Source organism: Cuculus canorus, chromosome 1 (genome assembly GCF_017976375.1).
Source record: "Cuculus canorus isolate bCucCan1 chromosome 1, bCucCan1.pri, whole genome shotgun sequence".
Classification (NCBI taxonomy): domain Eukaryota; kingdom Metazoa; phylum Chordata; class Aves; order Cuculiformes; family Cuculidae; genus Cuculus; species Cuculus canorus.
In genome coordinates this window covers 150,283,397-150,295,893 of record NC_071401.1, presented here as the reverse complement: position 1 = coordinate 150,295,893, position 12,497 = coordinate 150,283,397, and the positions used below count along the sequence as shown (strand labels likewise).

The 12,497-nt window shown below is 39.2% G+C and overlaps 1 protein-coding gene across 1 annotated transcript in view; it reads right to left on the bottom strand.

The window, feature by feature from the left end:
• AGK (acylglycerol kinase) overlaps positions 1–12,497 on the bottom strand; it is a 43,114-nt gene that overhangs the window by 22,085 nt on the left and 8,532 nt on the right. Inside the window, exons 2-7 of the mRNA XM_054077512.1 lie at positions 10,533–10,572; positions 6,575–6,654; positions 5,237–5,312; positions 3,808–3,900; positions 2,834–2,866; positions 807–901 (exon numbers count right to left, since the gene is read on the bottom strand). Coding sequence (XP_053933487.1) covers positions 807–901; positions 2,834–2,866; positions 3,808–3,900; positions 5,237–5,312; positions 6,575–6,654; positions 10,533–10,572 — 417 coding nt within the window. The remainder of the gene's footprint in view (positions 1–806; positions 902–2,833; positions 2,867–3,807; positions 3,901–5,236; positions 5,313–6,574; positions 6,655–10,532; positions 10,573–12,497) is intronic.

Below are 12,497 nucleotides of genomic sequence, written 5' to 3'. Positions count from 1 at the left end.
ACCAGCAAGGGTTCTGGCAAAGAATGTTAATGAGTAACTGGGAGAACCTGAGTGAACAGATTTCAAGAGCAAGGAGAAATATATTCAGTAGTATGGAGGAGAAGAAGGAAAAAATTTGAAAAGAAATCTAGTATGGGGAAAATAAAGCTTTGTGACCAGTCTTTTTACTTTGGAAGAGGACAAAATAAACTTCAAACAAACTGAAATCCAAGTACCAGATACTCCCAGACTGGATCACATCCAGGATAGGTAAGATTCAGGTTGTTGGGGAGTTGCCAGCACCAGTCCCACCCACAAGGGTGGGCAAGAAACCCTGGAAAAGTCAGTAATGGGATCCAGCCTTCCACAAAAAGATGTACTTGTATGCCTTACTCTGCAGGTGCTAACTAGGTAATACGTGGACTGGTTTCTAGAATTCTTAAACTGAAGAAGGGATAGAAAGATGACTCTTTTCTTGTTTATTTTGTCATACCCTTGTGGTATCCTTGCCATACCCTTTCTTACTATTCCTAAGGGTCTTGACCCTTCTAATATTTTTTAAAAAAATAAACCCTCTGAGCATCATACAATCAGAGATACAGCAAATTATTATATGTTCTAATAATACATAAATTTCCTTTTTTAATTTTAGTCAGTTTTTGGAAGTCATTGACTCAGGCAAGTCCAGAGAATCATCAGGCTCTGCCAAGAGACTGCTAACTTCTATGTAACATGGAATAGAAGGAGAAGTATCAAGCTACCAAGAAGCACTGCTCCTTGGAAACTAAGAAAAACGGTGCTCTCTTTCAGAAATATTTAATACTTACTAGACTTGATTCGTGCTCTCAGGATAGAGAGTTTGGCTCAGAGTGCAGGTCTTCCCAAGAGGTATGAATCCTATAGGAATCTTACTGAAGACAGCCTGGACACATAAGGAGAGTAAATTAACATTTGCATCAGCTGAACAAAGCTTCCTGTGTGGAGATCACAGCTGTGTCTGATATCACCCCTTTGGCACCAAGCAGCCAGGCACTTCCTTAAATGAGGCAGTAATACATTACGACTCAGAACATGGCATCTGAATCTGTGAACCCACCACTGCCAAGTGGGTACAAAGGAGCTCTCTGTAATCATTAAGAGCATTGTTACATGCAGGTTGGCAGCTACGTCCTAACTAATGCATGGATTCTGTCAGCAATCTGCCATCTTTCTTAATAGTGACAGTAGCATCACGAGCTCTGAATCTCATTTACCACTGCTGAAATCCCCCTTTGACAGAGGAACCGTGCATGGCAAAAAGGATTTCTCAGTTAAGGAAAGGAAATTAATTGATTCCTCTGGCATCCACATCATGAAGCAGCAGAAGGTCTAATTTTTGGAAGTCACTGCCTGTGTTATTTTTCTGTACCACAGTTCAGCAAAAGGGCTTGTTGAAGGAGCAAGTTATCACGCTATACCTCATAATAAACTGTGCTTCTTGAAGCATGTCAGCAAATCAATGTAAACTACCATATATCACAATGTACCATCTTCCTCCTGGGCACTGCTACTAGCAGCATCATGATACTGCAAAGCCAGACCATCTAAGTAATATTCCTTTCACTTCACACTCTCCCTTGCTATCACCTGCAAGTCTTAACACATCTCAAACACCCTTCTCTCATTTCCTTCAGAATTGTTTTGCAGTGTGCAGGCTGTTTGCAGGTCACGCAGTCACGTTCCGCTCCCCTGGCTGCAAGGAACAGAGTTTCTGGAATACCTTGCACAGGCTCTTCCTATGCAGGCAATAGTGGTATCATACAGCTGAGTAAAAACGGAAGCAGAGCACAGAGTGAGGGGGCGGAACTACAGAGCTCTACTCCTAGGATAAGAGTGATATGAAGGACAAGAAGAATTCCCTGGCCAAAGACATGAAGTGACACAGTGGCAATACTATAATGCAGTATTCCACCCAAAACAGTGCTGGATGCTGAATTTTCTATGCTACTGCAAATCAAGTCAAGCTACATCAAAACAATAAGCCAAAAAAAGGGTGAATTAAAAACAGCCAGTAAAGCCTCCAAAACTTTTCTTCCAATATCTTTAGATTATAAAGGTCTTGGGGGCTAAATATAATAGTACTAAATATGAGTCTCAGAACTGATACAGCCAGCGCCCCTCTTGAAAATACTAGCTTGGTTGCAGAGTTTCTCTTGTTATATTCAGACAAAGCAACTGCCTAAACAGACACAATTCTAGCTGCCAAGGAAATCATCATCAGCTTGTCTGGATCATTTAATTGAGTTTTTGCCAGCTCCTGCCAGGAGCTTTTTGGGAACAATGACTCTCTCCCATCTTCAATAACACTGTCCTCCCTCTTTAAAGAGAAAAATCTCTCTCATTTCCGCTCAAGGTGATCCGCTTTGAGAGGTTAAAATTTGCCATCTGCATATGTAGGTATTCAGTGCTTGAAAAAAAGCAAAAAAATCACAAAGCAATAGGAGCAAAGCCATAACTGAATTCGGTTTCAAGCCTGTACAAACACAAGAAAAACATGTACTTTCGGCCTATGCTTCTGCCAAGCAAAGCAACACACACAGCTGGTCTTTGAAAGTTGTGCATTTGGCTTCTCCACAATCTCTGCTCTGATGCTGGAAAATTCCCAAACCCATGGCTTGGGAGCCATTGCGCTCCCTGAGAAAGGGAATGAAGAACAACAGGCAGATTGCAGGACACTAGCATAGCTGGCTTACCACGCAGCAAGCTGGCTGCAGATTAGTAAGCAACATATCTGTAAAAGACAGCTGATGCTAGGAGATCATAGTGGATGCAGTCTTAAGAATTAAACGACCTCTAAAAACTGATGCTTCCTCACCTCATCTGCTCTGCGGAGAAGTCCAGTTATGACCTGAAAAATATAGGAAATGCTCAGCTCTGAGAATTTTGTTTTTCACTTACAGCAGAAAGCCATGAAATTCATACCCACACTTAAGATTTAAGGAGCAGTTAATCTTTTATGAAAGGTGCTACAGTTGCTTACATGGGAAAGGAGGCCTGTTCAGTGCGCAAGAATGGTGCCAACAACAGAGTTATAAGTGTGCATGAGTACATATGGGTACCACAAACAATGCCAGTGTAAACGTTTTAACACTGAATAATGCTCTGCATAATGCAAAAATAGCAATGGTCAGTGTGCAATTAACAATAATCAATCCTAAGGCCAGGAGAAACTTGTAGATGTACTCTGACCACTTTGTCTCAAGGTCATTGCATTTCATTTATGCAATTGCTTTTTGAAGCCAGTTTAACATTCCAGGAGATGCTTTAATAAAATACAGCCTTCCATGAAAAATAGAGTATCCCCCAGTTCTGCTGGTAGTTTGCTCCTGTCGTTAATCATCTTGACAATAGGCACTTATTAAATACATACCATGCTTTGTTATCACCCACATGTAATTTTTAAATTATTTGATATCCACTTGGGAAAGCATGCATTCCTCTTGGGGAGCACAGATAGAAATGAACTTGGAAAATTAAACCATTACAGCTACATTACACATACCTTAGAACCATGTCTCCCAAAATTAATTTTCTCATTCCAGAAAAAAATTCTGAAAGATAGTTACGTTACAAACCCTTTCTACCCCACTCCCATCATCGCTTTTACACTAACAACAACTAGCAGTGTTTTCTTGTCCCCAGAAGATCATAACATTGACTGAAAACATAGAGACTAAAATGGACAAATCTCTAGTCATAGCTGTTATGACGCTGCTATGTTATACAGACTCAATCTTCTCACCCTCAGACTATGATTCTCAACAAACCAGGACAAAGATCCTGCAGTACCTCTTGCACTGTGCCATCTCCTCCTGCAATAATGATCAGATCTGTGTTTTCCATCAATTCCAGCAGCTTTTTGGCTTGTCCCTCATAGTCAGTCTGAAGAAACAGAAATCCAAACATGAGAGAGATCTCAAGAGACTATTTCTAGGATTTCTCCTCTATAGAACAAAAGAATTTGCTTAACTGTTATTCTCATATAGGCACACAGCACTGTATGTTACTCACATTGACTGAAATTTCTTCAACTAATAAAACAAGTCTGCTGCCTAATACAGTATGTGCAAGCAAGCACACACCCACAAAGGCTAAATGAAATATCAGAGTAAATCTTATTCAACAGAATCAAAATATCACAACAATAATTATATTTCTAGGTAGTTTTACACTGAAACAAAATCACAAGCAAACCATACTCCTGCAGAAAAAGTCCCAATGCCTTTAGCAGCCAAAGTGCTCAAGTGCATCTCCTGAAACACAGAAGCAGCGATATAAACAGCTAGTGCCCGACAGCAAGCTGTTGACAATGGGCTTAGCAGTGAAGAGCACACTGGCCTTCTAAACCATCGAAACCATTCTCTGCCAAATGAATGTCTTTTACAGGGACACCTTAGTCTCAGTCACTGGTCCAGCCCCCTTTTGTCAGGTCTGAAGCTACAAAATATCAGTTTTAAGTCTTGTAAAGTAACTTCTTTTCCTTCAGGTTGCGACTATGTATTTTCCGTGACCACAGAAAGGCATTTTAACATTAAACCTTATGAGGAAGATTCCAAGACAAAAAGATATTAGAGTACTTTGCTGCTAGGATACAGTGACTATTAATTATGCCATGTATCACAGCCTCAAAAACCTGCAAAAAGATCAGAAACCCTTCCTGTTTACTCATTTTTCTCTTTCCCAAGCACATCTCTCTACTAATTCACACCATTTATAGCTCAGTGTTCTGCTTTCGTGATGGGAATGTTAAATTATTTGGGGATACACTAAGATATTTTCAGTGTAAAAACAAAAGCCTATTTTTAATTAATCTGAACAGTTCCATTGCACATCAAAGTTCTTCACTTCTGAATTCTGCAAGTTCAGGCAGAATTGACAATTTCAACAGTGACAGGCATGCACCACTAGCCAGGGCTCAAATATTTAGAGAGTTTTCTCTCAAACATGAATTATAGAAGGGCTGCTTTAGACAGACCGACAAGCACATGTACTGCTTTAGCCGAAAATTAAAAACTTAGTACACAGGGTGTAAATTAGCTGTGAATTAAATAGAAAAAGATTAAGTGCCAACTTAGTATCTCAGTATTTATTTCTTCCCCGGAGATGCTTACAGGACAACTGAGAATTTCAAATGCATCCAGGATTTAATTTCAGTTCTTCAAGAGGAGAAAGCAGAGCAGACAATATATCTATATCAGCAGAACCTATCAGTTCATACCTTAACCACAGTTACATCCATGCCAGACAAGTGCAAAATTGGAGCAGCATTCTTTTCAAAAAGGTTCCTGGCTTTGCTAGAAATAACAGAGTAAAAACTGTTTCATTTGTCTATAGGCTAAAAAAAATTATAAAGCAAAGAAACAAATGAATAACAAGAAGAAATCTACTTAAAAATGAGCATACAATCTACACAATCAGTCACTTAACCTGCCAGTCAGGAAAGATGAGATTTTGTTTGGTTCAAATGTAGTGCATTTCTAGACTCATATCTCAGATGTCAGCATTTTGTTGCAGTTTTAATAAACGCAGAAGAGGTTATCTAGCTTTCTCAAAAAATAATTTAAACCCCCCCAATGAACAAAACAAGATCTCCAGATTAGAAAATCAATGACTTACCCAGCACCAAGCTTTAAGACCACAAAGAAGGCCCATTTAGGTTTCCAGAAACACTTTTTTTTAGAAGAGTATTTACTGTTGCATATTATTAAATAGATTTAGAAGCAAAATTTTACCTAACCTTCTTTTGTTACAGGACTGATGCATTTCCTGCCTGTAACTGCATGATAAAATAATCACACCATTAACTATAAATTGCTTACAACAAGTAGAAACATGAGACGAAGTCAGAGACTTAATTTATCAACACTTTGCATTTTCAATCAGGACACATAACTCCAAGCACTTCCATGTCAGATATATCATTCCTTTCATACTGTTAAAACAACTCCTTGCCCCTCCCCAAAATGCAAATAATAATAAGTTTAGCTGATCAGCAGAAACAGACACACATCATATCCAAGATTACTTTTTTTTCTGCTAATAAGCATGCAAAAATATCAGCCAACCTCTTCAAGGAGTCTTGCTCTGAGCCCATATTTATCCCCTCAGTTTGTGGGCTCATCCCTTTCAAGGACACTTTCCCACAGAAGTAAGATCACTATTGACTAACTTCAAGTCTTGAAGCAATCAAGGTCATCTCTTATTTCTATAGTTTTTGAGGGTGGAAATGCATCACATACAAAAGTTTGGAAGGAGTATGAAGGAATTCTACATACGAAAGGACGACAAAGGCCAAAACACAGGATAAAAGAAAAATAAAAAACATACATACGTTTAGAAATTGTTCTTTCAACTCGAACATCTAGTTCTATTTCCCAATATTTTTCATCCCAATATTTTTGATGAAATCAAGTTTGGCGTAGTTACATAGCACCAGCTTGGCATCAGAGGGAGGCAAAAATGAGCTCAACAATCTGGCTGGCTTTTACAGTGAATGGCAGAGCAAAAATACAGAGAGAGTGCCTCACATGTAAGTGTAGGGAAGGGGGAATTTTACCCTTTGCAAGCTGCTGGGTTGAGGAACACTGTTGCTTTCTTCAATGGCACACTAGAAGGGATCAGCTGGTTGCCAAAAGCCTACATTAAGAGTAAAAGAGCAGAGTTCAGTTTATCTTCTAAGCACATTAGTAAAACAAGTCAGAATAATTCCTCTCTACAAATGTCAATGGGCTTTCAAGCCTCATGACATTCAAACGACTTCCACCTTCAGCCATTGTACAGGTCTCCTATTCAAAAACCTGCACTCTAAGCAACAGCTCACACCACTGTCACAAGGACTCTTTAGCTCATTTTTACAATTCCACCACCATTTCGTTTTTGTCAGCCTCTGCTTTTCTGCCATGGGCAGTGATCCAGGGAACTATCCTTGACTCCAAGGTTACTTGATTTTCCTTCCTTATGTAATTCTCATACACCTGCCTGCCACCTTCTTTCTGCATCTTTTTCCACTTTACTTCATTTCTTGTATTTCTTTTCTGCTCATTTTTATATTTTCTATGCTTAAGTTTTTGAAGGTATGAAAAATAATCACCAGAGAATTTGCCCTGACTACGCGCAAGCTCGCTGTTCCACAAGACATTTTTTCTTCCTAACATCTCCATATAAAAATTACTGAATTCCTCTAGAACTTCTAATCCAGTTCTGAATAGGTGTCTCAATTTTAAATTCTTCACCAGTTACTACATATAGCCTCTTCAGCCATTTGTACCTATTTCCATAGCTTTTCAGCACAGGAGAGCTAAGAAAAGGCAAAGCTTCCATGCATGTTATTTCCCACTCTGTAAACTTCTTTTAGGTGGATTTCTTTAGGCATCCTCACTACCACACAAAATCAAGCTGGTTAGGAGTACAAGGAAGACAACATATTCAGCAGTAGCATCCTGAAGCCCCAGAAATACAGCAGGAGCAAAAAACTACTGTGCTGAACACAAAACACAATCATATGTCCCTGCTTTTTTTCCCCCTTCTTTCTCTTGAAATTTAATCTCCCAGCATGGATTTCTGTATTGAAGAAGGTGGACACTGTACACAAAGCACAGAAGATTTTAGTGACGGTTAGCTGTTTAAACTTATAATTAAATCCAACTTTGCTCAGGAAACTCCAATTATAAGAAGTGAGCAGCTGTCTTTTGCTTAAAACATTCAAATTTCTTCTTCAAGAAAGGAAGAGGATAAGAAAAGTTGCTGAGAGTAAAGGAGTCCTCAAAGAAAGGGAAACAAATTAATAGCTCTTATGCTTTACTCAAAAATCAGCTGGAAAACAGATCAACTTATTTTATTGCAATTGTTGGACAGGAATTGGGAAATAGGGGGGACCCCTAATATGTTGCAGCTGCTAAAACCAGTTAATTATTTGCTTGGGGGGCACAATGTGGTGTAGCTGCTTGCTCCAAACAACCTAAGAAGGCTCATACAGAATTGATGAGTAATGACATGATCGCTACTTTATGTTAAATGCGTAGACAATTATGTTACATACAGGAGTGTTTCTAAAGCAAATGTTTATTTTTTTAAGACAGGAAATAAAAAATAACAATGCAACTTTCTAGAAGGCTTTTTTTCAGAGCACAACATAAGGAAAGACAATTTAAAGCCAGACATTAAAACGGTTATTAAATATATATAAATACGAAGATATAATTTAGGAAAGTCAATGCCTTTTTCACTTCCTTGTCTTATGCACACTTCCAAGTATTGCACTCCTGGACTTCTAAGATGACAATCACTATTTTGCAACTACGAAGAAATCTTTATACAAAGGCTCTACAATGTCTTATGAATACTAACAGAGAAAATACGTGCCTTACAGAACAATAATCTTGCTTCTCAGAATGAACTGTTTGCCAGCTAAACAGGATCTCTCTAACACAGGCCCAGAGTTTAGTAACAAGGTCTATCAGCAAGACTGTATTTGCAAAGGAAGTCCACTTATTCCAGAGAAGGAGGTTTAAGACGTTTAAAATGTGATAAATGAGTTCTTTATTATAGAACCTTTCTATGATAATTTGCCACCCCAAGGCTGTCATCATTAACTGATACATGCACAGTGGAGTCTTTGCATGAAGTGCTGCTGCAGCAGATACTGTGGCAGGAAGGTGGGTGCCTCATCAATTTGCTATTATAACGGGCTTAAAAACATGACGTAGAAATAATAGAGAACACCCCCCCCCCGCCCCAATCATTCAGCCTAAACTTTTTCCCCCATACTTACACAGCACTATAAACACAAACATTTCTCAAACAATTACAGATTGTTGATATTCTGAAGGACATATCAGACATCTAATGCCTTGCTGCTGTATTATCATGTGTTTTTGAGCTGTATTTGGCACTGACACATGAGTGAAAATGGAAATTAGAGCAAGAACTGATTACTAGGCTTTCTGGTTCATCCCTTTCTAATGCAAGAATCTTCTGCAGGATGTCATCCGAGGCTTTAACCACTGAAATTGTAGGAAGCTCTACTGACAGTGCTTTTGAACTTTCATTTATTAGAATAAGCCATAAAGGAACAGATCCCATCACTTAATGACAGGAATTAAGAAACAGAAAAGTCAGAATTTCCACAACAGAACTGTCTTTCTGTACCAATCTTTTTGTAGCAGTTACACCTTTCTGACAGCATATGCACTTCGTTTTTTCAACTTCTCCTTATATACCATTTTATCAAGGCCTTCTAAAAATTTTTTTAATTTGGTCAGCACGTTTCAAATACTGAGGTACTAACTCCTATTTTTAGCAGTGTTAAACACTTCTATCACTTTGATATTATGGAGTAAAAATGAATATCAAAAACATAAAACCCAAGAACAACTGATACTATGAGTTGGAAAAACATGACTCTGAAGCTCTAAGTTTGATTTACAACAGCAGTATTTTCAGGGAAAGATTTTTCTTATTCTTTCATGAGACTTGAACTCCCTAACATGTATTCTGGCATCAAGTTCCACTGCCCAAACCAAGTTGCAGGTTCAAATGGGGATTAGTCAGGTGCACAGCAGAAAAAAAGTAATCTCAAGGAAAGTTCTCCAATGAGAATAATAATTTTCACCACTCTTTTCAGGTCTGAGTATATATGATGGCAGCAGTGTTACACCCTGCAAAACCTCTAAGATCTGGCATGGAGGAGCAGGTTTAGAATTAATGTTATTTGTGGGAGGTAGAGAGATTCCCAAAATCCTACACCACACCACAAAGGTAATCGGAGCCAGTATCTGTGCAGTGATGGCATTCATGGGCAGCAGCACTTGCATCCCTGTAAGACTGCTTATTAAAGACAAGATTTCTTTATAGGAATACTACAGTATGGGAATTTGTTCATTGCTGGTTGCCCCTACAGGCCACACACTACAAAAGTCGGTACACTCAAAAAAACCTCTGCGAATACCAGCTTTGTCAGTGATGAGCAAACAGGTTTCCCTTTACTTTAGTTTCCCACTACACAGGTCTCAAAAAAAGCGCTAGGTCAGCAATCACACTGTGTATCCTCTATAAAGGCACTCAGGACCGAAGAGACAAGGGCAAAGTCTCTCCAGCTGAGTGCTAACATCAAGCAGTCTGCACTGCTTCTGCCACAACTACACCTGTCATGGTGGATCTTAGATTTCAGCCTTCTGTCTCACCAAGAAATCATCTTCCCACCAGAACTTTGCAGACGTGGAGTAATTAGACCTGCAGAAATGGAGGTCTGGGTAGCTACAGCAGTAACTAAGATTACCCCAATGATAACACTCCACCGTCTGTCAGAACAGCAGAGTCAGGGCACAAGAAGTACAGTACCCTTGCTGCAGGCTGGAGGCCTCATCAACCCTTTGGCACTTTAGTAAAAAGAACACAAATGGCATCATTATAAGGCTTGTCACGTAGAGAGGGCGATCCAGGAAAATCTCAGGAGCGCTGCACAACCAAGATAAGAGGGAGATTTTAATCTAATTTTATCACTTTAAACGTATTACCTGGGCTTCTTGGCACGCAGCTCTTCGCAGCAGGTTATCACTATTAAGTAAGACAGAAAAGAGTGGACATTAGGTTGTGTAAGTTTAAAACAATTTGCTCATTTTTAAAATGTAGGTACATACTCTTGACACACACTGCAACAGCACTAAAATAAAAAACAAAGGTTAAGACCTATTTGACACTTTTTAAGGATAAAATACACCAATTTAGGTACACAAGCATAATTGTTTCTGCATGTGCACATGAACACCCTTTCTATAAGACCAGGATGCCAAGTGTGGTGAGATCATATAAGCTGAGACACTGTATACCTGTGATTTATTTCTAAATTGCTATATAACTGTACACCAGATTGAAGATGTGAGGGTTTTTCTTCCACGTTAATACTGTCTGCTATTTACACTGAAGGTACTTACCATGCTGGCAGTATAGATGAGATTTAGAATAGACTTAACACGTAACTTCCATAGACTTTAATCTTTGTGCATTGTAACTGTGAACTCCTCTCTCCATCAGTTTGTAAGCCAAGCTGTTCATGCAGCACTTACCACCCACCTAGGTCTGAGCACAGCTTAAAGCAGTAACTCAGAGAGGTGAGAATCAGTCACCCAAGCGAAGATCAAAAATAAAGAATATAATATCAGTACGAGGTAAGCCAGTGATGCTACTTTCAGAAGGAAATTCCAGACTAATCCTTGTGCTTGCCATCAGTGACAGACAGCATTAGCTAGGTGGCAACCAGGGTATAATTTGTTGGCAAGCAAACCAGAGACAGAACTACTTGAGTGAGGAACAAAATTCTGTTCTTCCCCAGACCAAAAAATGCTCTTGCAGACAAAAAAGGGAGTCCAGCACTGCTGAGGGCACAAGTCCTCACACAGGGACTTTTTTTCCCCTCTGTGACTATGTGTGGCCAGAGCAGATGCAAAGCAATTGCAATTTCAGTATGTAAAGTTGAAACACTATGGGGTATTGAGAAAAATCCACTATCAAATGATGGCCGCACAGCTTATGTATTTGAGAATTGCTGTCCTAGCCTTATTAACAAATTCTAGTCAAATTCATGTTATCTGTTTATTTCACATTCATCCTACTTTGCTCAGAAGTCAAGCTGTGTCACATCGCCAGCCAGTATGTTTTCCTGGTGCCCACAATCTTATGCTGCAGTGTTAATTGCCTTTAAAATGGAGTCCAGCACAACTTATCAAATGAAAGCAACAGATACTGTGCTCTCTGTCCCAACCTACAGACCCTCAGAATAGCTTTTAAGGATGCAAGCTTGATTCAGCTCAAGGGAGCCTTAACCATAAAAACTAGGCTTGACGTTTTAGATGTCAACATTTAACTTTACCTTCTCCTGCATTGAAGTACTTAACAGCAAGAGAAAATGTCTACTCCGAGACATATCCTTTCCATGTCAGGGGTAAGGTTTAGGTCCTGAGACCAGACCTATCATTTACAGTCCAGTAACTTATAGGTGATTTGACTCCTTTCCAGTAACACAGCACCCAGAATCCTATGTCATTCCAGTCATAGGATTGCCAATGATTCAACTAGGACATATATTTCAAAGTCATCTGAGTTTGGCCTAAAGATGTCCCAAGTTTGGCTTAAAGATGCCAGGTAGCAGGAATTTTTTTATTTCCTTAAGATCAACCCTCAAGTATCTTCACCCTTAAGAAAGAAAAGCACAAGTGCACTCACAGGGTTGCATCTGTGAGGAGTCCTCCTCCTGTATCACAGCTCTTGCCTTTACTCATCTCATATGGCTCACCTAAAGTACCTCAGGTGGGTTTGGAAGTCCTCTGTGAGTCATACCAATTAATAAATACAGCTAGAAAAATGTTAAATATAGCAAAAGCCAAGAGGTAACTTCTTATAAATCTTCTGTCTTGCCACATATTAGATTATCAAAATATGGCTGCATACCAGCTCCAGGAGAAGAAAAGCCTTTAGTAATAAAT